This window comes from Suricata suricatta, chromosome 2 (assembly GCF_006229205.1).
Source record: "Suricata suricatta isolate VVHF042 chromosome 2, meerkat_22Aug2017_6uvM2_HiC, whole genome shotgun sequence".
In the NCBI taxonomy this organism is placed as follows: Eukaryota; Metazoa; Chordata; class Mammalia; order Carnivora; family Herpestidae; genus Suricata; species Suricata suricatta.
In genome coordinates this window covers 153,728,414-153,755,472 of record NC_043701.1, presented here as the reverse complement: position 1 = coordinate 153,755,472, position 27,059 = coordinate 153,728,414, and the positions used below count along the sequence as shown (strand labels likewise).

At 42.1% G+C, this 27,059-nt stretch overlaps 1 protein-coding gene across 1 annotated transcript in view; it reads left to right on the top strand.

Annotated features, from left to right (window-relative positions):
- Positions 1 to 27,059, top strand: part of MYOF (myoferlin) — a 147,204-nt gene that overhangs the window by 56,369 nt on the left and 63,776 nt on the right. The window contains exons 8-20 of the mRNA XM_029920143.1: positions 304 to 366; positions 451 to 501; positions 1,881 to 1,911; positions 2,390 to 2,505; positions 3,160 to 3,286; positions 4,595 to 4,698; positions 6,591 to 6,659; positions 6,761 to 6,804; positions 9,564 to 9,646; positions 11,707 to 11,745; positions 15,035 to 15,159; positions 16,315 to 16,431; positions 26,494 to 26,671. Coding sequence (XP_029776003.1) covers positions 304 to 366; positions 451 to 501; positions 1,881 to 1,911; positions 2,390 to 2,505; positions 3,160 to 3,286; positions 4,595 to 4,698; positions 6,591 to 6,659; positions 6,761 to 6,804; positions 9,564 to 9,646; positions 11,707 to 11,745; positions 15,035 to 15,159; positions 16,315 to 16,431; positions 26,494 to 26,671 — 1,147 coding nt within the window. The remainder of the gene's footprint in view (positions 1 to 303; positions 367 to 450; positions 502 to 1,880; positions 1,912 to 2,389; positions 2,506 to 3,159; positions 3,287 to 4,594; positions 4,699 to 6,590; positions 6,660 to 6,760; positions 6,805 to 9,563; positions 9,647 to 11,706; positions 11,746 to 15,034; positions 15,160 to 16,314; positions 16,432 to 26,493; positions 26,672 to 27,059) is intronic.

Here is a 27,059-nt window from a genome sequence, read left to right as displayed (position 1 = left end):
CTTAGATTTTTATGTGAGCTAGTAGGTTTCTGGCCCCAAAGGAACAATTCTGTTTCATTACATAAACACTATTGTTAGTTAAAACCCCTTTTCCTTTTTCCAACATGCAAAGGTGAGTTTGCCAGGAAGCTCGAGAGGCCTAAGCGTCAGAAAGGCCCTGCAATGTGTTCTCATGGTCACACCTACTTTGGGGGTATATTTTATAATTTCTTAGGAGGTTCCCCAGATTATAAACATCATATCACAATAAACCTGAGTCCACCTCTGGAAACCTTCAAACATTTTTCTCTTCTGTTTTGACAGTTATTTTTCTACAACGTGCACATAACTCCCTCTGAACTGATGGATGAGATCATCAGCATCCGGGTAAGGGGCTCGGGAGGAGGAAGGTGCTGCTCTCTAACTGCCACATAAAGCCAACAAGCTGCTCATGGCTCTTCTTTCTTCCAGGTTTATAATTCCCATTCTCTGCGGGCAGATTCTCTGATGGGGGAATTTAAGGTGGGTGCCAACTGTCTGTTTCATTCAACCTAGATGGGCACCTTCGTAATGAGGTGTAGCAGGCTGTCCCCATGGGTGACGTCTTAACATTATGTCTGAGGGATTCATGCCATGGTCTTGGATGAGGACTGGAATGCCAGCAGGACATGAATGCCCCCAGGGCCAGAAACCAGTCAAGTGTCCTCTCGCCTGGGTCTAGTCACTTCCAAGTACAATGCTTACGGTGCCTTAAAGCACATGCCTGGACGCTGCCACATCAGGGCCCTCCCAGCGCTCCAGCTGCGGATGGAAGCCAATGCGGAGCTGCAGAGGGAAGGGTGCTTGGCAACGGCAAGAAGCCCATCACCCAGCTCCACTCACCATCGGCCCCGGAGCTCCATCTACAAAGCCAGTTGTTGTAAATCTGGAATATGAAAGGCAAGCCAAACCAGAAAAGAGAATCAGGGGTGCTTTTCCAAGTAACTCATCCTGGAATTAAAGACAAATACTTGGTGGGTGCTTCCCAGCAATTCTGTGTGGAATGGGCTACCTCTCAAAGGAAGGAGCTCCCAGTCATTAGAAGTCCTGGAGACTGATCTGGATCAGGCATGAGTGTGTTCTTACCCTGTCTGCCATCAGCTAGCTACATGCCACTGATCCTTAGTTTCCTCTGTAAAATGGAGTCATTGTGAAGACTCAGTGAGATAGAATATACAAAACATCTAGTACAGTGCTTGGCACGTTGAAGTGCCCAATTGATGGTTATGTTGTTATTAGTATTAGCATTAGCCAGAGGAAAGAAGAGGACTACTGGATAGGAAATTGGGCCAGGTGGCTTCTCATAGGGTACCCAAAGTCCTGGTTTGCCCAGGATTGAGGAATTCCACAGAATATGAGACTTTCTGTGTTTGGGGAAAAGTTCCAACCAAATCAGGACATGCGAGTTATCCTACTTCCATGGTGCCTTCCAGTTCTAAGACTAGTTAGTTCATTCATTCAAAATGATTGATTGAAGGTCAGGCAAGTCATTAGAGATACAGAGGGGGTATGATGGGAATGTTGTTCTCAAGGAAATTGAAGTTTTGTCAAGAGTCTTATGTTTAAATATAATAATGGGGTGCCTAGGTGGCTTAGTCATCCAACTTCGGTCCAGGTCATGGTCTTATGGTTCATGAGTTCAAGCCCTGCATCAGGCTCTATGCTGACAGCTTAGGGCCTGGAGCCTGCTTCAGATCCTGTGTCTCCCTCTCTCTCTCTCTCTGCCCCTCCCCTGCTCATACTCGGTCTCTCTCTTTAAAAAATAAAATAAACATTAAAAAATTAATATAATGTTGATTTCTTTGAAGTGACTAAACTGACTTTAAAGTCTATTTGAACTATTTTAAATTATTTTTTCCCAGATTGATGTTGGATTCATTTATGATGAACCTGGTAAGTAATATTCTTTCTTGCCATGAACTTGAAGATTCTGGGAATCAAGAAAATCTGAGGGAATCAAAAAAGGAATAACAGGTTTTTTTTCCCCCCTTGATTGAGGAGGGGGATGTATGCTTAGCAGGAATGAATAATAGTAGCTTAAAATGGATGTTTTTTTTAATCTAATGATAATTATCCTAACATTCACAAGAAGGTAATTTGTCTATTTTGTGACAGTGTTTTGATCTTATCAAAATCAAATTATAAAAACAATTAATAGAGCTTAGAAGGAGTCTTGTTTGAGTCACACCTGGGCAGGATCAGGGTTGGGGGCTGGTCAGTGCAAAGCAGGAGGACATTAATATAGAGACTCATTTGGCAAATTTAGTGTCATTATGATATTTCAGAGCAAATGGTTGTTTATAGATGAAATCACAGACCTGTCAGCTTATCTGTAGTGTGTCCCTGTCCCTTTAATCTTTCTTTATTTTAGGTCATGCTATCATGAGAAAATGGCTTCTTCTCAATGACCCCGAGGATGCCAGCTCAGGAGCTAAAGGTTACATGAAAGTCAGCATGTTCGTCCTGGGGACCGGAGACGAGCCTCCTGTGAGCCTTACATTCTGTACCTTTTACATGTTTTCACTAAAAGGGGGACCAAGAGTCAAGCAAGTGGGGTCAGCAGTTGTGAAATGCAACACAACTTCAGTCAATAACCCCAGTGTTCCAGTTCCTTCTATTTTTTGGAAGCTGTTCTTTTCTTCACGGTAGAACTATTATCCTAGCTCACTTGGATTCCTCACTGGTGTCCAGGAGTGGGTTTTTCATTTAGTAAAGATAAGGGTGTTTTCAAGAGTCCCTTGTATCATTTGATGAATAGAGTATGGCTCACGTGCAAAACCAGGCATTACTACCTAAAGGGACACTTGTCATTCTAGGAAACTGGACAGCAAACTGAGAGGCAGGAAGTACCCAGGAAAATTTGGCAAAACTTCAGGAACTTTCTCTTTTTCTCCTATTTAGTGCTCATAAAGTTACAAAAGGTCATGTCATTTTCTTGTGGAGTATTGATTGAAGAAACATATGAGCTTTGATTATACAGAGCAATTTTGACATGGAATTGGTGGCTGAACTCTTAAGCCTGAAACACAAGAAATCCTAATGGAAACGGTTCCAATTTGTTTCATTTTACAAGAATCAATTTGGCTCCTTCCAAGTGCTGCTTTTCTATGGGTATCATTTGTAATTATGTTCCCCCAACAGGCTGAGAAACGGGATCGTGATAACGACAGTGATGATGTGGAGAGTAATTTGCTCCTCCCTGCTGGCATCGCCCTCCGGTGGGTGACCTTCCTGCTGAAAATCTACCGAGCAGAGGACATCCCCCAGAGTACGTATGGATTCAGTCCTTGCCCAGGATGCCCAGTTATCTGCACGCTCAGTGTGCTAACATCATGCTCCGAATAGTGATTGGTGCAACCCATCATAGGCTTTTCTTTGTGAAGGCCTTCGTGACTTCTTTCCATTCGTTCTGGCCCCCCTGAAAGCTCCCGGAGTAGGCTGACAGGGAAGCTAGTCGGTCGCTGATCTTTGCCCCTTATTGAGTGTCTGGCCCATCCTGTTCCATCTCTTCCCTCCTCAGTGTTCATCATCTTATTCTAGAGGATCCCAAAGAGTGGCCAGCACTCAGCACTTCCAACTCCTTTCATCACAGGGGATAATATGACATTTTTGAAATAAAGGTGTTTGTTATTGGATTATTTAAAATAGCTGAGCAAAATGTGGCTAAGTGCCAATAACTAGAAATCTGGTAATACTGCGTTGTGAGGTGTGAATACCAAGAGATTGGATGCATTTAAGAGAATCACTTACAGTGATTTTCCTCATAGAGACTAGTACATCCACTCCTCTGTCATTGCCAAGGACCCAGCAACCTTCTGCCTTGTCCAGCCTGCCTGCTTCCTGCTGGGCCTGGGACACGAGACCCCTCTCCAAGTCCCCAGCAGACAGTGCTCCGTGTACAGGCCATGGATCTCTTTAGGGTTTGCTACTTTCCCTGGGAACCTGCCCCCTCTCTTTTTTTTTTTTTTTAACAGCCTATAATGCTTCCCTCATCTCTCCTCAGAAATATCTGAAATGAAGTTTATAAATAAATTAAACCTCAATTACACTGCCTGCATGGACCTATTTAATTGATCTCCATTCACCTCTGAGTTTAAGAGAGAGATATGCTGTTTATAGTTGCTTAAATGTATTATTTCTTATTATGCTATTTGTGATTATGCCAGAGTTCATTGGATTTCTCTGAAAAAGTCAGACTAGGCCTATACCATTTTGACCTAAAACATGTTTCCAGTTGAAACCAGGCTGGGTTTTTGAATTGCCTCTGACCCTATGTGGGTGGACTGTCTTTATTATACTTTTTTCCTCAACGGATCACTGATTTTCAATATAATAGTTTGTTGATTTATTTTTCAAGGTGCTCCTGTTCTTTTTTAAACTTTGTGGGGAGAACGCATTTTTTTCCTCTCAGCTAAGACAAAATTTCTGCAGTGCAGTGCTGCTACTGCTTGCCACTTTTGAGAACAATTCTTGTTGCAACTGTCCTCATGTATAGGAGAAAATTTTTAATTTTGCTGAGTGATTTCTTTTAAGAAAATCAAATTTAATTTCTGCTGTGTGGCATGTTGCTTTCTAGTGGATGATGCCTTCTCACAGACAGTAAAGGAAATATTCGGAGGCAATGCAGATAAAAAGAACCTAGTGGATCCTTTTGTTGAAGTTTCCTTCGCTGGGAAAAAGGTTTGTATGTGATCTAAATGCAGGCGTCTCTAGGAATAAATATTTAAACCACCGTGCTTTCCTTGGAGTGAATTCCTGTTTATTCTTTGTTAAAGTGGCCACCTCCTGATGATCTGGGAGGTGTGCAGGAACACAGATTATCTGAGTCAGAACATGCCAGACTTCTCCACAGGTTTATTTGAGAGTGGAAAGTTTGCAGGACTCAAATTGGAAAACTCAATCTTTTGAAAGGATAGAATGTGAAAGCTATCATGGATTTGGGTTACTTCGCAGGCCCAAACATTGTCTTTGTCTATGGCAAACTCCCTCGCTGACAACAACCGTCCTCAGTAAACGTTGAGCATAGCCCCCCAATGCCCACTGCCTGTTCCCAGCATGCTTCTCACTCCCCAGCCCCACCCCCTCCGTGAGCCAAGGGAACTGGAGAGCAGGCCCGGAGCCCGATCCCAGCCCCTGGGGAGGAGAAGGAGCCGGGAGACTCTTGGTGTAGGACGCCCCCCCGGAACCACCACTTCCCCCTACAAAGATGGTTCTACCCCCTACCATGGACGGTTGTAGGCACGAAGAACTAGCGTCTTCTGTACAGTTGAACTGTTTACTGATGAAAGCGAGATTTGGCCAACCACACACATGTGGACCCTAGATTGCTTTCTAGGAGAGGCGGTGGGGTCGGGGGAGGAAGGTGATGGAAAAGCCTTTCTTTCTGGAGCAAGATTTACATTCAGACTTGAACCCACTCCAGAGGCAATGAAGGCAAATTCCTTTAGCTCTCAGTCTCAATTTCCTGAGCTATAAATCAAGATGATAATAATCTCATAGGATTGTTGAAAGTGGTTAGTTAACTAGAGAAGTAATTATTGTGAGCCTACTAAATAGGAAAACTGTCCCGTGTGTTGGGGTAGAGATTTTTCTTCTCCTGGAACTTCTCTTATAGCAGAAGGAACAGCAATAAAACAAGCAACAAGTATTTGAATAATTTCAGGTAGTGCCATGTACTTCGCAGAACACAGAGCAGAGGACAAGAAGTGACTGGTGCCTGGTGTTGAGCAGGGAGGGAGGTTTCTCTAGGTTATCAGGTAGGACACCTTTAAGGAAGTGACATTTGAGCCAAGGCCCAGATGATGTGAGATCAGGAGGGCAGGGGCTTCCAGGCAGAGAGAAGAGCAGATGTGAAGGCTCCCAAGGAGGAGACACATTTGCAGCGAAGGACTGTCCATGTGGCTGGAGTGCAGCGAGCCAGGGGGAGCAGAGAGCTGAAGGCAGATGCGGGGTGGGGAAAGGTGCGCGGGCAGGGTTTATGAGCCAGAGTAGGGTCTGGACTTTATTCTAAGCATGCTTGGAGAGCGCACGGAGACTGCTACACAGAGGGTGCCATGAAAGTGAGGAGGCAGGAGAGGGCGTGTGCACCAGACAGGAGCCAACGGCAGACGCCCCAGGAGACCAGCATCTGCATGAAGCTGCAGTGTCAGGAGTGAGGCATGTCAGGGAGAGGGAGATGTGGTGACTGGTCCTGGTCCTGGCAGGAGCTGGTTTGGGGAGCAGGAGAGGGGCTGGTGGGCAGGATCGAAAGGTCTGTGTGCACCTGTTAAGAGATGCTCACTAGGTCGTATGTAATAAGAGCTCAGTAAACATGAACTCTTGCATCATGACACTAATCCAATGTTGGAAATCTGGTGATTGAAAACTAACTTTTAGTGGCTGGATGGAGCAAAGATTAATATTAAACCCATGTTACGTTTTACCTAATAGTTAGAAGAGAAATAAACTTTAACCAAGCTACTCAGTATGGAACTGGCTAAGTAAACTGCTAGAGTCATAATCCAGTATACATATATTAGGAGTTTACAGAAATTAGAATCTTGAATACCTGTTTTGTTTTAATGATTTTACAGGTTTGCACAAATATAATTGAGAAAAATGCAAACCCTGAGTGGAATCAAGTCGTTAATCTTCAGATCAAGGTTTGATATTTTATTTTCTTTCAGAAAAAGTAAGACTACTTAGTTTAATAGTTACTGAATAAGTTGAGAAACAACTATTTTGTTCTGTTTCTTTTTAACAGTTTCCTTCGATGTGTGAAAAAATAAAGTTAACAATATATGACTGGTGAGTTAAACAACAAATTTGTGTCTAATACGGAATTAAAGAATCAAACACTTGGATTTGCAGAACATTACTGTAGATGGTCTCTTACTTTTCAGTCTGTTTCTTTTTCTTCCAGAGGGAGGTGATAAACTGCTCCTGAGATTAGGTGTTTTCTTTAAAAAAAACTTAATAATGGTATTGCCACAGAAAAACTTTGCGTATCTTGGTTCCATTGGTTCATAAACAAAAGAAAGGAAAAATGATCTGAAAATGCCCCAAAATAAGAAATGAAAGATTTAAATACTGTTGAGGCTGTCCAAAATAGACTTGGGAAATAGAGTGAACCATTTCTTGAGAAGAATTACCAAAACCTTCCAATAGCTATTCTCTGTTATTTTGGAAAGAAAAATGGACAAAGGTACCTATCTGACTGAATGCAAAGAAAATTCATGGAGAGGCTCTGAGGGAAGTTTAACTAGACGGCCCTCCTAATGGGGGTTGGCCATGATAAGGCCGTTCTTGTGTATGTTCTAGCTGGATGAGGCACTCAGTTGGCAGTCCTTAACTCCTCGAGACTGAAAATAGCAAATACCATCATCATCCTCATCATCAGTGTTTACCCTGGTGTCAGCTACCATTTTTTGAGCACTCTTGGTGCTGTGCCATATGACTTAACTGCAATATCCCATTTAGTCTTTAGAGTAACCTTATGAATTAGAGACTACTATTAGTTCATTTTACAGATGAAGATACTAAGGCTCAGAGAGGTGAGGTAACTTGCTCACAGTCACTCAGATAGTTAGAGACTGAGTTGGGCGTCTACCCTGTCTGGCTGTGCCCATAGTTTTTCCTTTGGCAGAATGTATTTGGCTTTTGCATTAGCACCTCCTCAGTACTATGGCAACAGGGCACGTTGGGAGGAGGTCAGTAAGTTTCATTTTGTTTGATAACCACATCAGAGTTCATTGAGGGTCATAGAGGGGTCATGAAAACAAACAAAACAAAACAAAACAAAAACCTTCCAGTGAGTGAAAGCTTGATTTAAGCACTTGAGACCCTTAGGCAACATTCTGAATGTGTTCCGTGGGCTTCAGGAACCCTCAGGGATGTGGCTGTGGACCTATAGAGTTTAGGTGACGACTCTGGCTTATTGGCTTTGCAGTTGTGGATTGAGCCATCCCAGAGTTGTCCCTGGTCACTGCAAATGTGGTTACTTTCTGACCAGATCTGCCCTCTCCAAGGCAATGGTGTAGACTAGGATGCAGGGAGAGGCCCTGTTTAAGGAATCCTTGGATCCAAATGTCAGGTTACATACTCTGTAGTTACACAATTGAGGGGAAGCTAAGAGTTCTTTAAAGGTAGCCTAGATCCTTTCGGATGAACAGAAAAGATTCAAGAACCATGTATATGGCTTAATATCCTTAAAAATACTTTTTCTCATGAAAACTGTGTTTCATTAGTCACTTTTTATAATCTAATATTAGTATACTACACAATGTATAGTATTATATGTAACATAGACTACTACTACAATATGGTGTAATAATATTACACTGTAGTATAATCTTTCCCCCAAATACTGAACAGTTCCTCTCTCCCATGGGGTCTTAGATTTCAGAGGGGGTACACCACTAGATGGGGTGCCTGGGAGGCTCAGTAGGTTGAACATCTGACTCTTGGTTTTGGCTCAGGTCATGATCTCACGGTTTGTGAGTTTTGAGCCCCACATCAGGCTCTGCACCAATAGTGCAGATCCTGCTTGTGATTCTTTCTCTCTCTCTCTCTCTCTCTCTCTTAAAATAAATAAGTAAGCTTTATTTTTTCTTTTATAGTTTATTGTCAAGTTGGTTTCCATATAACACCCAGTTCTCAGTATTTGAGTCTCTTATGGTTTGTCTCCTGCCCTCTCCTTAACTAGTTTTCCCCTTCACCTTCCCCATGGTCCTCTGTTAAGTTTCTCCTGTTCCACATATGAATGAAAACATATGGTATCTTCAAAACAAAACAAAACAAAAGAGGCTGAATTAAGCAGAGAGATGTTATTAATAGAACCTCATTTTTTACTCCTACTATTGGCCCAGCCAGAGACCACTTCGTGGGTTAGACTTGCAAACTCTGTGATATTCGTGGAAAGATTAACAATAACATTGTATATACTTGTAGTGGGAATACTTGCTCCTACCATACAAGTAAGATTTAGGTTCTAGGCAAGCAACTGCCCTCAGCTGTTACATAGTAGGTGCTCAGTAAATATTTGAATTGAATTGGAAGGGAATTGTTCTCCCTGTGTTGTTAAACCATCAAAGTAAAATGTATGAACATGATAAAATAAGATACACAAACTTATTCTATGTAATGTGATTACATTACACCCATTATATATTTATTATTGACTCATTCACTTTATGACAATGGTATTGAGTGGCCACAGGCAAGTCCCTTGACCTCTCTGTCAAAACCTCAGTTTCTGTAGCTGAAATGAATTGCCCTATTAACGTTTCTCAGCAGGTAGTTGGAAGACCATCACATCCGAATCAGTTGAGGTATATACTTGTGTAAATGCAGGTACTTGTTTCCGACCCCTGCTTTTATTGAATCAAAAGCTTGGATAAGAGATGAGAGCTGGGGTTTCCAGGTGATTCTTTATGTACAGTAAAGCTTGAGGCCTACTGGACAGGATGAGTTATGAGGTCTAGGGTCTTTTCCAACTCAACCTTATTATCGCTGAAGTGAAGCTGTGTCTTCATAGGTAGAAGCCTTAACCTGTTCTTTTTACACAGGGACCGTCTTACTAAAAATGATGTCGTTGGAACAACGTATCTATACCTTTCTAAGATTGCTGCCTCTGGTGGGGAGGTGGAAGGTAAGTCGCTCAGCTGACCTGGAACTAGACAGGGTGCAGAACTTCTGCAGCAGAATGAACTGGAATGGCTACCTGGCAAAGGACTTGTTTTCTCAAAAGCCAAAAGTGATGAGCCTAGTGAACTATTTCAGCGATGTTTTGGTGATGACCAGCAGAACAATTGATTAGTAGTTAATAATGAAGGCAACTCATAGTTTGAAGAACTTGGTTTTCTTGGTCTCATCTAAAACCTCTTACCAGTAGCTATTTTATAAACTTTTGGCTGTCAATACAGAGTGTTGGTATCCTATGTGTTAGAGTGATATTGACTCCAGTCCATCTAAATATAAAATAATACTCCTTTCTCCACTGACTTCTTTAGCAGGAACAAGGATATCAGGTAGCAATGAGTCATAAAATCTCCACTCCTTACAATAATGTGTATTTTGTTTTCATGCTAACAAGCATTGATAACAAATACACTTTTCTTTTTGTTGTTCTCCATACTGAGAACTACTTGCCTATACCTGGCATTGGGATTCTGTGCATACACCAGAAATTGTAACAGGAAATGAAGGAGAGAAGCAAAGATGGTAAGAGAGAAAAATTTAATGCTAACATATCAATAATATCAGCAGCTGATTTTTGTTGCCAAAACAAAAATAACAAAAATGCTTGTAATGGCTAATGTATTAAACATACTGGGAAAGTATGTGAGAGCACTCGAGATAGAATATTGTCTTGAGAAACTCAAGGTTCCTCTCATCCTCATTTTGTGTAAGAGGAAACTTTATAGGTTTAAAAAAATACCTGAATCCAATGTATAGCATGAATAAGAACCTGAAGAGATATCATGAGGAAAATAGAGATTTCCTCTCTCTCGAAGAAAAAAAAAAAAGGCAATTTGAAATTCCAAGAAAAACCAAATGCTGAACAAAGAAGATATTTCAGATATAAAGTCACATGTGGCCATTATTTTTTAGTAAGTGCTAGAAACTAAGGAAGATCCCATCTGCATGTCCTGGGCTGTGTGACTGGAGCTGTAACAAAAGAAATGTAATCATGAGTCTCTCCTCTGCAGAGAGCAGTATTTATATGGGTGCTATACTGTTAGCATCACTATTGTTTTTTAATTTTTTTCTTTGATGCCTAAAGCCAAAGCTCTGAAAGGAATGTGAATGTTATTGCCTATTACGATGCAGAAGTATAGAAGATAGACTAGAAGTGGAAGGAGGGAGGCAAGTGGAGGAAGGGTAGACAGGATGGTAGCCTTGTCTTACCAAGTGAGGATTCCAGAAATAAAGACTAGATTAAATCATAATGGCAACCCACAGGGTAGTGAAAAATCATACCAAAACTATGCGGGAGGGGGCAGGGCAAGGTGAGTTACATCCATTTATCATTGGCAAAAAGTCGTAATTACCTGGTGGTAAGTATCCAGGTTTATTGGTGTAAGCATTTTTTGTAGTGATACGGCAGTAACACCCAGAAGCATTCAAACCAGAAATTGTTACATGCACTTTTCAGCCTTGTCTCTGAGGCCTTCTCTCCTTAAAAGCCCTGCAGACTGTCTGTTATGGGTGTCAAAGTAACAAGAGGCAGCAGATACCCCCCCCCAAAAAAACCCAAAAGCATAGTGTATCATAAACCACAAACCCTGGCCTGCAACAGCCTCAGACTAAATTAACTTGGATTTTCTGGCCTTGGTTCCAGTTAAGTCTTATATCTATAAGACAAGTACACGTTTTATTAAAAGTATGAAATGTTGATAACTTCACCAGGCCCCCTCTGGTAGTGAGAAGATAGCTCTTCTCAGATGTGTTGCTGCCTTGGGACCAGAGGGATTGGAGTTATTTACTGTGTGGGGCTTCTGCCAGTTATCACAAAGGTTCGAGCCATTTTGCATACAGCCGATGAGACTGGTATAAATGACAAAAGGATCGTCACTTGGGTCTGAATTTGGTGTTTTTTCTGGTGTTGCTAAACCACTTACCTAGCACTGGATTTGATTAACTTTTTCATTGTCTCTTCTATAATGCCCGTGTTTCTCTTGTTTAACCAATCGTATTTTTACTATATAGATTTGTCATCTTCGGGATCTGGGGCTGCATCGTATACAGGTTTATGCTTTGTAATTTTGCTCTCTTCTAGATTTTCCTATTTACTGTTGCCTTATTAAGAATGTATTAATTGACTATCTTTAGGAGCTTTTTTTTGACATTTTGCTGTCTCAAAAGAAGTTTTGCTCTAGTTTTAATTTTTGTATTTGTGCTGTGTGGTTGTCCTGCATGGCTGAGATTAAAACAAATGTGCTAATCGGGCTTTGCTACCATCTCACGTTCTCGCCTGACTGCATACCATCCTATCAGGTGCCATTGTAGGTAACTGTTTGTGAGCGGTAACCCTGTCTGTTATTGTTGCTTTTGTTCAGTAGGTAGAGACATGGGGCCCAAGATCAGTTGTCCAAAATGTACACAGTAACTGCCCCTCACTTTGAACGTGGATCTCTAGGTTGGAAGACACTGAATGATTATACATTGAAGGACTTCATCTTTCAAACAGGGGGATCATAACATTCTTTCATCTGCACAGCACTGGCCACTCTTTGCAAGTTTGCTCAGTGGTCTCATATTTGACCATCGCAACTCTCCTAATATTATTGTTCCCCAAATAGATGAGGTTTACAGAATTTTGTCGTCTTTCAAGTAAACACGATAATCCCTGCGGTGCTAATTACCCAGGGTTGTGGTGAGAAGGGAAAAGAGATACTGCAGTGAGAAAACTTTGCACACAGAAGCTCTGTGCAGATGTGAAGCATTATTGTCTGCCTTTGTGTTCCTGGCACAACGCCTCATTCATATTTGTTTTTAAAAATCAATCTTAATATCTTATACTCAGACTTTATACGAATACGAAGTAGGCTTTAATTTTATAACAAACTTGGCAGATTTGGTAACACTTCATTCCTTCAATCATTTGTCCAATCAATTCAAGAATATTTGTGTGGTAGTTCCTCATAGTAGAACCAGTCCATGGTGTTTAAGGAATCAAAATTAAGTATGTTTGAATCCTTCCCCACCCACCAAAGGAATTTATAATGTAGTCACAGAAATAGGCAGCTATTTTAAGATTCAAAAATTAAAATATAAAGTGATACCTTAACAGAAATCCAGAATTCAGAGAGGTGAATGAAGTGTGGAAAATATTGTTTGAAAAGCAGGTCAGAGGTAAAGGCTGGTGGCCAGGCTAAATAATTTTTATTTTATGTAGTATAGGCTTTTGAGGACGGTCATTGGAAGTTTGATGTGACAGTTGTGCAAGAAAATACTGGTGAGGGAAGTTTGGAGGCAGGAAGAGACTTGTGAGAGAATAGGCTGTCCCTGGAGACCATGCTGAGGCATAAACCCAGAGAAGAAAGGTTCACCATATTAATGCATAACCAGCAAGCCAAAGGGTTTTAAATACCTGAAAAGAGATTTGCCTGGATAAATACAGTGAGACTGTTGATATCACAGTAACATGCAGTAGATCATTATTGATAATGATTGTCTCCATCCTTGGAAATCTTTAATGAAAAGCAAATACTCATGACAACATATTAAGTCACCCATGGGAACTGGCTAGGGGTGAGGTGGGGCTAGACCAGAGGGATGGGTGGTGTACTAGAACTATGAAACTCAAGACCTGGGCCTCATCTTCAGGGACCTTTGACAAGTCATGTCACTTCTATGGGCTTCAATCTGGCCATCCATAATGCGGCATGACTATGGTGCAAGAGTTTTAATGTCCATTCTTGAACATTCTGTGATTCGACTTCTGGAAGAGACTTCCTTTTCTCACTTTGAATCTCTGCTTTAGTTCTCTGCTATAGATCCTCACAACAGATATTCTAGCAAAAGGAAAGTAATCAAAACCCTGCTTATTAATAATAAAGTAGTCAACTTTGTCATGTTCCATATGGCAGACTAGATAAACCCAAACCAATTCATATGTCCAGATATAATATTCATTTCCCCTTGCTCATTTGGTAACAGGGCAGCACAATCCAGGCAAATCTATTTTGGAAAAATTCTTGGTCCCCATTTGGGTTTCACAAGAAGTTTCCAAACAGGTGTGAAATATGGCACCCCAGGGTGTTACCAAATCTCACCATTAGGCTCTCAGTTGCTAACTTTCCTACATCTTAATTTAAATGTTTCTTTTCTCTTGCTTTTTTCACTAAGATTGGACTTTAACTAATTTCTGCCAATGTGTATGGTTCCTATCTCTTCTCAAAAGTGCCCAAGCCCATTTATACATGGTATAAGAACCTCACATAATAAGTTTTAAAAATTGTAAGAGCATGTTTATATACAGTTTGGTCAACTGTTCATTAATGGACGTTCTGCTCGCCTGCTGATCCACATCTATCTTTCTCCCTTACATTTAAGCATAGAGTTGGAAAGGGTCGTAGCAGTGATGTGGTTAATTTCTCATTCATAGAGAAAATGTCTTGATGATTATCCTGAAAGCCCTGGTCTCAACATTTTCTCTGTCACCAGTGAGATCTGTCTCATTGCTCAACATCTGTAATTCCCAGAAAGATCTTACTTATATTGAGTGAAATAAAGAATGCCCCCTTGTAGCACCCATCAGTGGCCTTTACTGTGTTTTTGGAAACAAATCCATCCTTCTTCCATATGGGAGCCGTTTAGATGGTTGGAGACACTCCCCCATCTTCACGTGCAATCTCCCTTTGACTCCACTATTTCTTTACCTTCCCCGCAGTTCCCTGCACTGCCCCGGGGAGCAGTCTTGTTAAGACAAGGCAGCAGAAATGTGGAGCGTTTTGGATGCTCATTAGAGAAAGAATGTTTGAATGGGGACTTTACGTTGCTTATAAATATATGGCCATAACCAAAGGCAGACAGTTCATTGTTATATATAAAAAATTTTTAATGTCTTGTATTTTTAATAGCATATGCCATATTTGTACAAACTATTTTAGTCTAAGTGGAATTTGGGGGAACAAATGCAGTTAATCTGGTATACATAATTTAAATGACTTCCCCAAACAGTATGATCTTTTATCCCAATGACCGATGACACATTTAATACAATACAATTATAAACTTGCAAAAAATGTGAAGATCAACTTGAAAGTCTTATTATTCTTTCATTTGCACAGCATTATCTTTCTGTAATAACAACATAAGTTTACCTGAACTATCCCCTGAATTTTTTATTTAATGTTTTATAGTAATAAGAAAAGGGAAATACGGAAGTCTCACAAGTGCTTGTAATTTGCGCTAATACAACTAACTCACATATTAGAGGAAAATAGTCTCACTTGGCTAACTAATAACTAATATTTATTTCAATAGATGGAGTGTTAAAAGCCTAAAAGCTAATAATGATGTTCTCTCTCAGCAAATACAGGAGAAACAGAGGTGGGTTTTGTTCCAACATTTGGACCTTGTTATCTGAACCTTTATGGAAGCCCCAGAGAATACACTGGATTCCCAGACCCCTATGATGAGCTAAATACTGGCAAGGTTAGTTTCCCAATTAAGGTTTGTTACTAATGGAACACTGATTAATGTGATTCCTTCTTATAATGGTTATAATTAGTATCATATCTAGGGAACGCCCCCCCCACCCCCACACACATATACCTGACATGTGACTGATCAAGTATTGAAGGACAGAAGTCCCACACTCCTCAAGTCTTCAAATACAAGGTTAGGAAAGGATCCTGGTGACTATCTAATTTGACAATTTCAAATGCACAGCATGGCTGTGTCCCCAGTCCTGCATTTAGGGCAGATGTCAGTGATCAACGCTGGCTCTTTCCAACCAGCAAATGTGCTGCCTCAGAATTCTGTTCAATACTGTGCTCTAGCAATTTACCAAATGATTGGAGGTGACATGCCTGAAGGAACTTCTATTCCTGATCCAATCCAACATCTTCATTTTATATATGAGGATATGGAGGCCCAGAGATGGGAAATGCTCTTTCCAGCACATTAAAAGCCAAAATAATGTCTTTGAGTCAGCTCTGAAGTCCCTAAGAAAGGGACTGATGAAGAGAGAAAGCCCTAAGGGAGCAGGGGTAAAGGACTGGCTGTGGAAATAGAAGCCTTCCCTTCCTCTCCAGAAAATTCTGTTGCCAGCTCTGCCAGATATGGAGGGAAGAGTATCCGCTCTTCATCCTTATGCTCAGCCGCACCCAGAACATCTTCCCCTTTTATTTCCTGGCTACTCTGAGACTCGCCCTGGTTGCCAACATGGCAGCCTTCCCTTCCTGAGAAGACGAGGGAAGGAGCCAAGTTGACACAGATAAATGCAGAGCTGTTCTACTCAAGTAGGGTGAGGGAGACTTTGAGTACCTTCCACTCCCACTCCACCCCCAGCCTCTGGGAACCCCTTCAGGATCCAGAGCATGGTGTGAAACCTCTGACCTCAGTCATACCTAAGATCCCTTTCAGCCCTGGCCCCCCTGCTCCCTTTGGGACCTTACCAGAGGTCAATAACTTTTCTTTCAGATACCAAAGACCTGAATCCCACTGAGAGAGTTATTGACCAATTGAGTTTGAGGTTAGGATTGTGGGGAGGAAACAGTAAGTTGTAGCTACATTAGCCTGACGAGAGATAGTTCTTTTTGCTGTTGTTTGTGCCTGCAGGAATAATCCTGTGTTATTGCCTTTCAGGGAGAAGGAGTTGCCTACAGAGGCAGGATCTTGGTTGAATTAAGCACTTTCCTTGAAAAGACCCCACCTGACAAAAAACTTGAGCCCATTTCCAGTGATGACCTGCTGGTTGTGGAGGTAATTGTTGGAGTGTGCGTGATGCTTGGGGTATGGAAAAGAGTGTGTCAGGGGATTGGTGGTGGATGGCTAATGCTGGCCTGTCTGAGCAAGCGGGGACATCAAGGACTGAAGGGTCAGCTGTGGCAGAGTTGGAGCCCTGAGTGATAGCAAGTACCTCTTGATCTATTTAACACCATCTTGATCTATGTATCTAAAACAGCTGCATGGGGTGATAGGCTTGCTTCATCTTTTGTGATAATACCCTACGGAAAACTGGCAAGAGCAGTGATACCTACAAATGGAATGGCCTGCTTGCTAACTGGGACTGTGTGGTCACGGGGAAGTGGCCACAAGAGCCGAGAGGCATGGGCACCACCAGTCATCATTTCCACTTTCAGAAGCAGGCATGTCTCAGGCTTCCCAGCGTGTGAGGGGATGTTTATATTAATTCCTCCTTGAAGACAGAAATCTTCCAAATTCACCTCCCCAACTGGTTTCTTTTTCTTTTCTTTCTTTTTTTTTTTTTCCGATCAGCTCCTTCTCCTCTATGGACACAATGTAAGTGCCCATGATCCATATGGTAGAAAGCTACAGATGTACAGATTTCCTAGTAAATTCAAATGTCAGTGTTAATGACTCAAGGTAATAAATCCCAGAAGAAGAATATCACTGTCATTGAATTGTAAGATGCTCAATTTTTCCTTGTCAATTAATTGCCATCTGCAGTACAGATTTGTTAACATACGTGATGGATAACCCAACATTAGCCCTGTCTCTATCGCTCACTGAACCATACCCAACACATCCTATACCATTATTATGACTTTTTAAAGTAAATATGCTACTTTATTTATATTTTTATTTTTTGACTTCTAGAAATTTAACACATAGCACCGTGTGAGTTTAAGGCACACAGCGTGTTGACTTGGTATATTTGTATATTGCAATATGATTACCACTGTAGTGTTCCATAACACTGCCGTCACGTCACATAATTATCATTTCCTTTCTGTGGTGAGAACATTTCAGACCTAGTCTCTCAGCGACTTTGAGGCATCATTGACTAGAATCACTCTGCGCTGCATTGCATCCCCAGAATGTATTTGTCTTCTAACTACAAGTTTGTACACTGTGACCAACATCTTCCCAATTCCCCCAACTCCTGGTAACCGTCTTCTACTCTGTCTTTATGAGTCTGGCTTGTTTAGGTTCTACATAGAAGTGAGATCATACAGTGTTTGTCTTTCTCCGTCTGGTTTATCTCGCTTAGCATGATGCCCTCTAGGCCCGTGCATGTTGTCACAAAAGATAGGATTTCCTTCTTTCTCGGTCCATTTTGTATGTGTACACCACATCATCCCCCAACCATTTCTGAGAATCCCAGGTTGATGCTTATGTGTTCTGGAAATCTGAATTTTTTGCCAGAGCAGCCAGCTCACTGATGGCCCTCTGCCCAGGGCCGCTCCTTGCTGGATTCCACCCCCGACCCAACAAGCTTCCTTTGCCTTCCCCTCCATTCCAGGCATGGGATAGATCCTTCTCTTATTTCTCTGCATTACATCAGAAACCAAGTGGCAATTTTAGAAAAGTTTTTACCTCCAGTCTGGAACAAGAGTAGGGAAACTGAAATGAGTAACTTGAAATGGCTGCTAGAGATGGCAGGTCTCAAAGCCCCTGGGCTCAGACCAACTTTCTGGATCTCTCACGGTTGGCCTCCCTGTCTCTCTCTAGCCTGCCTATTATGGCAGGACTTAGCTCCCCATCTGCCCCTACTCCCAACACCACCCTCTCCACATGGCTGCCTCAGAGTCCGTGTCAAGTGCCCTGAATTCCCGCTCAAACAAGGGTTTTTTCCTTCGTTCTAAGAGTGTCATGTCTGCCTGTTGTGAGATTTGTCCTTTTTAGGATGAGTGACCAGGAGGATATCTACTCCCTTTAGAGGAAACTCTCCCTTCTCCCCAGACCATTGTGGTCTTGTTCATGGACTCCCAAGAAACAACATTAGGAGGTTAGAGTCCAAAGCAGTATATCCTGGATTTTTCAGTCCTGGCGTGTTTGAAACACTAGTACTCCAGTTATTCGTGAGCCACACAGATTTCAATCCAGTGCCTTCCTCTTCCCCTATGAGAAAAGACTGTGCCACACATTCTCTCCCAGGCTGCCTCTGTCTCCACTCCTCGGCCTCAGGAAGGAACGTTACATGACCACCAGCAAGCAACAGGGCATCAGCCCAAGTTCTCACTGGGAAAGATCACTTCTCCCCCTACCCGAGCACAGATTATAACACAGTTCTGGCTAAAACATACACTTAACAGTTCATGTTACCAAATGAAACAGTAGAATTCAGGTTATTTAAGTTGTAAAAGAACCCTGGTAGGTGTTTGTTTTATATTTTAGTTAAAGGTCCATCCAAGGAAGTTGCCTAAAGCAAAGCAATGGTCTGCCTTGAATGTGAATTCATATCTCTACTTCTAGAATCAGAAACCGCTTAGAAATTTTAAGTCATAGTTTTCCCAATTTTTTTATACAATAAAAAACTTTAGGGCACTTCTGTTTCCTGAATCAACCTCTCAAACAAGTGGATATAAAGGCCAGGTTATGACAGTAACTCTTGGGAGAGAAGGCTTGAAGAAATTATCAAGTCTCTCTCCATGACTCTACTCTTTATCATCCTACCTATTCCCACTGATATACAGACACATAAATAATACCATTTGCCACTTATCATCCTACCAATGGTGCCATAATGCCGTGCTTGAATTTAGCATTAATGGTTTTGACCACTCTTGAGTTATCTGAGAGTTTCTGATGTGTAGTGAGGAGTGATTTTGCTGAGCTGAGAAATTGAGTCCAGTGTGCAGGAAAGCAGGTCTGTGAGTGCCGGTCAGTGCACCTAGCTGCCACCCAGTCTGCATGTCTGTGAGAGTGAGACTCTGTGTTTCTCTATTCCCGACACAGGCGCACAACTCTTACGTAGGGTCTGAAGAAGTCCCCCAGGGTTTTCAGTTACTTTGTTATATTTGATAGGGGTAATGATAGAATATTGTGATATTCTTGACTTTTGGGGTTTGCTATGATCTCAGGAACATAATTCTTGCAAATAATAAATTTACCATAACATAGTAACAAAAAGGGATACTTGAAGACATTGAGTACTGGACTTATCCTGACTTTTCCAACATTATTCCTGCAGACTAGGTCATAAATCAAAAAAGAATCTCTATAAGAAATGTATGTTGTGGGATCATGCAATGTAAACTCATTTTGTTTTGGTTGTTTACTTGTGAAAGAGACACAGAGCCAAAAGCAACAGGTTCCCCTGGTCAATAAGATCCTGGTGAGGGTCTTTCTATGCATCCCATGCTGCATCGATTCTGAAGTCGAGGAATCCTAACAGATTGTAGTTTAGTTTAGTTTATTGTCAAGTTGGTTTCTATATAACAATAACAGATCTTAAGAACAAGTTTAGAAAAAGGAAAGAGAAGAGAGGTGGATGGAAAACTGGAGCAGCTTACATGCCATTTACTGCCAGAATCATGGAAGAAAATAGCTAGAAACCACCCAAAGGCCTCCATGGAGATACCTAGTATGGCATGGGTGGTCTAGACTTGGGCTGTAATAGACTGGCACTTCAAGATGCCAGCTGCAACTTGGGGTCAGGCAGAAATGCCGCCATGCGTTCTCAGCAGTTACAGTGCCTCTTTGTTCTGTCACTGGAACAGAATTTAAGTCCATGGTCTGTCTTGTTGTTGTAAGCACTCATAATGGAGCAGGGGAAAGGGAAGGGATAGGGAGAGGCTCAACAAAGTGTGGTAGCTAGAATGCAAAACTGAATTCTTTTTTCTTTTTTACTCCAAATAATTAAACATATACAGGCGAAAAAGCATGTGTCACAAATTTAGTAAAAGTAAAATCAAAATGAAACTCAAAAAACAAAGAGCCAACAATATACAATCTCCACAGTATATGTCAACAGTATAAAAGAATGGCTTTTTATAAACTGAAATAGAAAACAAAGATACTTTGATCCAAATAATTAAACCCAGACAGCAAAATGGCTTATGTCATAAATTTAATAAAGGCAAAAATGAAATCTATAAACTAAAATCCCAGAAACAGTAAAAAGCAGGAGAGGAGCTGAGATTCTGGAGACCTAGCCACAAGGCAGGCAGCCGGGAGCCTGGTAAGAGGGAGATGAGCAGATGTGTGTAACCACCAGGAGCCATCAGCCCAGAGGTTGATCCTGACCCTTTCCCCATTTCCAGAGATCCTGTGTTCCAGGTCATATGCAAGTAAGGAAACTTCTGGTAGTGCTCAAGCGGGCAACTTGGTTGCTGCGAAATAATAGTACAAGTGTTTGCTCTCCGACCCTGGTTCCTGACACTGAGCTTCTAAATCTCTTGGAATTTCCTGAGAGGTAGGAGAGTCTTTTGTTCTGGTGAGGCGACTCTTATGGGCTCCTAGATTGAAGCTACTCATGAGAAAGACCAAGACATGATTAGAAGCTTGGCGCTTTCTGCCCCACCCCCTGTTGCCCCAGAGGGGCTAGAAATTGGGTTAATGATCCATCACACATATGTGATGAAGCCTCCATAAAAATCCCCAAAATACAGGATTCAGAGAGCTTCTGGGATGGTGAATACATGCAGGCTTGAGGAGAGGACTGTGCCTGGAGAGGACGTGGAGGCCCCGTGTCCCTTCCACATACCTTGTCCTATGTCTACCTGGATATCCATCTGTAGCCTTTCTCATATCCTGTTATAATAAACTGGTAACCAGTAAGTAGTTTTGTGAGCTGCTCTAGTAAGTTAATCAAACCTGAGGAGGCAGCCATGGGGGCCTCCAATTTATACCTGATAGATCAGAACCTGGACTTTCGATTGGCATCTGAAGTAGGGATAGGGCAGTCTTGTGGGACTGACTCACCTTCTGCTTCTGGGTAGATAGTGTCAGAATTGAGTTAAATGTAGGACACCCAACTGGTGTTGCAGAATTGTGTGGTGTGGGAAAATCCCCTACATGGCTGCTGTCAGAAGTGTTCAGAGTGTGGTTGTCCTGTGAGAGTAAAGGAGGAGCACAGGAGGGAGAGAGAATTTTTACTCCTCAGTTGCCAGAGCACAGAGCCACCCCACTCCTGAGAGTGGAACTGGCCTGTTGCTCTGGTCAAGAGACCCTTGAAGAGATGCAGCTGGATTCAACCTGGCCACTTCCCGAAGGCATCAGGCAGGTAGAAGAAGATGAAGTGTGGCAATCCCTGTCCTATTAGGATACCTGCTGGTTTCTAGAAACCTTCCCAGTCACTGAAGGACCCCATTGTTTTGTCTTCACCATCTGGGATATGTTCCTAGACCACTTCCACCCTACTCCTCCTCAGTCTTCTTGTGTGTGACCTAACATATTTTGGGACCACTTTGTGAACATGCATTCTGTCTTCTGCTCAGTTAGAACCTCCTTGAATTCTCCCAATAGTCTGGCCTACATAAGTGCTCAACAACTATTCCTTGAAATAATACATTCAGATTCTTCCACCAGCTTTGCTGGCTGTCAGTTGCCTTTAGTAAATAGACTAAGTGGGGCAAGTTGGACAGTTTTCTTTGGCACAGTCTGCTTGTCACTGATCCTTAATGTCCCATGCCTGGTGGTCCCACAGCCACTTTTAAGAGCTATTACTTGTTACTCCTTTTCAGTATTCTGCTTGACAAAAAGCACGCCTTCTCCAGATTTACTTCGAAAACTCTATTTTATATACCACCTCCATCTACAACACACACTGGTCTTTGATGATTAGAAAGAGAGCACCAAGGCCCTGCAAAGTCAAAGAAACATCCATCAGTATCTAGTAGATTATAATTTACATTCTTTAAATTTCCCCGTTATGAGCAGTTTTGCCTGAAGGCCACGCAGGAACAAAAGCTGAGGCTCCTGACTTTTCTAAACTTTGTTGTTTATTCCTTCTTCTCTCCACCTGTTTGAGCCCTGCGGGCACAGGGGAAGTGGGAAGGGCTGAGAGAAGGGTGGACTTCTAGGCTGTGAAGTCCAGAGTCTGGCTCTGGGGCCGGTGAGCAGATGGTAGATCACCTGCCCCTGTGGAGCTTGGACCCGTGAAGTGATCAGTTTGCAGCACCATCTTGAGCAGCTTGTGGCGATGGCCCAAACCCAAATGACTGTCTTAGAGCCCAAACTGTCCAGCGTGAGGGTGCTACTGGGTGCAGCTGACTGCGAGCTCTGCTCAGGAAAATCCAGGGAGACCCAGTGGAATCGTGGTCATGTAGATGTGTGCAAAGCAGAGCCAACCCAGCCGAAAGGGGCCTCCCCCCGCTTTCCCCAGCCTCCCCATGCGCCTTCTCTCTTCTCTGCACCCCCTGGGTTAGGAGATGGCTCCAGCCTAAATGTGGATCATTTGGGGGGCCCCTGGTGTAGGCCCCAAATTATGTTTCATATGTTTGCTCATTTCCTTCTCTTATATCATCCCAGATGGTTTACGAAGAAGGTAAGCTATATATATATATGTTCTGACTACTACAAAGAAATTCCTGCTTTCAAATTTTCACAAAATTTAAACCAAACTCAGATTTTTAACAGCATTCCTGAACCCTGGATAGTTTAGGAGGCCTAGTTATGGGTAGTTAAGGGGACTCCTGACAAGTGACAAAAGTCTCCAACACTCCCTCTGCCAAAGTGACGGTGGACTAATGTAAGTAGGAAAATTGTTAAGTGTGCAGTGCTAGGGGGGTGTCTGGGATGTGGGGCCCAGCTTTAAGGATATATTAAAGCCCGTCCGGTAATTCAATATATGCAGCTAAGTTTCCAAACCAATGTTTTGGAAAGACTTTCAAAAAATTGCGACTCAGAGGGATTTCTGATGAAATCCTGTCGGGGGTTTCTACTGTACCATGTCAAAAATCCTTTTAACCAAAACAGAGATTTTGTAATAGTGGCATGTCCTGTGGTTCTTCAAGACAACAAACTACAGTCACTGTCAGATGCTCTTAAAAACAGTCCTCAAGAAGTTAAAAATAGAATTACCATGTGATTCCTAAATCTCCTGCCGTGTATATACCCAAAAGAATTGAAAGCAGGGACTCAAGTGGATGTTAGTACACCCATGTTTTGTTTTGGGTTTTTTTACATTTATTTTTTGAGAGATAGAGTAGACAGAACATGAGTGAGGAGGGTCAGAGAGAGGAGACACAAAATCTGATGCAGGCTCCAGGCTCTGAGGAAGCATTCAACACACAGCCTGATGTGGGGCTCGAACCCGCCAACCGTGAGATGGTGACCTGAGCTGAAATCGGACGCTTAACTAACTGAACCACTCAGGCGCCCCAGTACACCCAGCATTATTCACAATTACCAAACGGTAGAAGCAATCCATTGAAAGCAATCCTTTGATAGATGAATGGATAAACCAATGCGGTATATATACACTGCTAAACTTATTCAACAAGGGTGCCAGTAGACAGAAGCGGCTGTAGTGCCTGGGCAGCCTACGTAAGCGAACAACTAGGCTTTTCCAAATAAGCAGTCACTTACGCTTTCACCAATCAAATAATTTTTTTGCCTTCCTTCCACATTTGCTGTCTGAAAGTCTTTCCTCAACTCATGTAGGTGGAGCACTCTTAACTTCCGCTTTGTCACACCCAGTCCAGTCTGTTTGCTCAAAGAAAATCTTAAAAAGTTTTAACGTGCTCCAGTTTATCTTTTAAACAATGGAGAATTATTTAGTCCTAAAAAGGAGGAAACTCTGACACATGCTATAACGTGACTAAACCTTGAGGGCATTGCACTAAGTGAAATAAGCCAGTCACAAAAGGAGAAATATTGTTTGATTCAGCTTACCTGAGACACCCAGGGTAGTCAAACTCCGGGAAACAGAAAGGAGGTGGGAATGGGGAGTTGGGGTGTAACGGGTACAAGGTTTCAATTTTGTAAGACGGGCAGAGTTTTGTGGATAGATGGTGATGGGAGCACAACAGTGTGAATGTCCCTAAGGCCACCAAGCTGCACCCTGAAACATGGTTTATACAGAGAATTTTAGGTTCTGTGTGTGTCACCACAATTTTAAAAAAGAAATTTTTGATACTGTTGTCTAAGTACTTCTGTGAATGGAGGAACATGTTCTTACATCCTACAAGGCAGGTCTACCCATGATTGTGATACATTTAACAGAATAAAGGCCCTGATGTGGATGAATAACAAAAGAAAAGAAAATCAGTTAATAAATATCCTACAGGGATCAAGTATTTTTGTTGGCTTCTCAGAGGTGAAATGTGTCATTACTTTGCTACTTAGATTATGGTGCACGAATTAGTAGCCAGGTGGGAATGCAAAAGAGCAAATCCAGCAACAGCAAATCAGCATCTGCCAAAGTTTGATAGCAGTGTGGCCTCCAAGTCTCAAATTGAAGGAGTACAGATCTGGGAGTTCCTTGTCTAAGGGCTTTCAAAGTAAGCTTGGCACGGTGAGAAATCTGTCAAACAATTTGAGTATCACCATTCGTGGGTCTCCATGAGCTCTCTAGTGAAGCATGTAGCCAATGTAACCCTGGTATTCTCACCCCTAAGCTTGACAAGTGTCTACAGAGATTGAATACCGACAGAGATCCAGAACAGACTCTAGATGTGGACAGTGTTAAGTAGCAGAATGCCTAGGACAGAAAGAAGGGCAGCAATTTAAACCATTGCACAGCTGTTTGACTGAAGAAGTCAGAGTATCCAAAGATCAGTGAGGATATGAGCCACAAAGAAGGAGAGATGACATCTAAGCAAGGATTTGGGGCAGGATGTGGATTCAGGAGACTTTCTGTGCTCAGATTAAGGCCTGAAGGGCTCATGGTCATTTCTGCTAGGCTGAAAGATCCTCAGAGTGGTCATTTTTGGTCCTATGTTCAACTCCCTCACACACACACACTCAATAAACTGATACTTTTTTTAATGTTTATTTTTGAGAGAGACAGAGTGCAAGCGGGGGAGGGGCAGAGAAGGAGGGAGACACAGAATCCCAAGCAGGCTCCAGGCTCTGAGCTGTCAGCACAGAGTCTGATGTGGGAGCCTGATGTGGGGCTTGAATCCAGGAACCGTGAGATCATGACCTGAGCCGAAGTCGTGTGCTTAAATGACTAAGTCCTCAGGTACCCCCCAGTAATTTTTTTAAAAAGAGAGAAAGGAAAAAACAATGTTTGATTTCTATTTCAGAAAATAGAAAAATAAGTTCACCTAAATTCAGTTAATTTAAAAATCTTACATTAAAAAATCTTTATTGAAAAGAGGTGGTGGTGATGGAGGAGGGCACTTAAGGGGAAGAGCACTGGGTATTGTATGGAAAACAATTTGACAATAAAATATTATGGAAAAAAAATCTTCATTGTTGTTTCTGGCTAGAAAATTAATACTTAAGGAGTGCCGGGGTGGTTTAGTCAGTTAAGCATCCGAGTTCTGCTCAAGTCATGATCTCATGGCTAGCGAACTTGAGCCCTGATCAGGCTCCCTGCTGTCAGTGCAGAACCTGCTTTGGATCCTCTGTCCTCTCTTTCTCTCAGGCTTGCTCTCTCAAAAGTAAACATTTAAAAACAATGTTTATACTCAAGCAATTCGAACAATTATAAACATATAAGTTAGAATGTGTGGTTATCCATAATTGCTCTACCTTCCCAGTATAACTGTTAACAATTTTATTTCTATTCTTCTACATATTCTCCATGCATACACCAATATTAAAATATATAATTAATGGGTTCACTTAAAAATACATTTGCACTTATGAATCTACCTTTTTTTAAAACTTTATTCCATTATACGGATGTAACATAGGTTGTTTAACCAGTGACCTATTGATGGACATTTGTATTGTTTTCATTTTTTTTTTCCTCTATTTCAGTCAGCATTTCAGTAAACATCCTGGTACTTCCATCTTTGCCCACTTGAATGAGTACAAGAGAAACTGCTAAATTTAAGAACATTCTCTACTGATACTTAATTCAACACCAATTATTAGCTTTAGAATGAACATCTGCTAGACACCCCCATGTAAATAAGAGCCGAAGGAGTTTCACTGAGCCTCATGTCTGCCCATACCTTATAGAAATACCAACGAAGGCGGAAGTATAGCCTGTCTGCTGTGTTCCATTCAGCCACCATGTTGCAAGATGTTGGTGAGGCCATTCAGTTTGAAGTCAGCATTGGGAATTACGGCAACAAGTTTGATACGACTTGTAAGCCTTTGGCATCAACTACTCAGTACAGCCGTGCCATATTTGATGGTAAGACTCCCTCTAACCATCCTCTCCTTACATGTTTACAGTGGGTGCACCACAGGACAAGAAGCACCCAATGTGCTCTCCATTTGGCAGCCATTTTCTTCAGCATATGCTTAGTGGAAAGAAAGGATTAAATGGGGAAAAGAGGCGGCCGGAGTTCAAGCACCTTCGAGATAGTTCAAACCAAAGCAGTTGCAAGCTCTTTGCCAGAGTCTGACCCCCAGACTCCCTACCCATGTTTAACTTTCACACTGGCTGTTTTTTAAAATCATAAGATGGTGAATTGCTGAACTCTGAGCTTCCCCCATATCAGCTCCCACCCTGCCCAACTTCACCCTGGCAAGCCCCAAAGTGCTCTTGATGGAGTAGTTGAAATGGATGGGACTCTGAC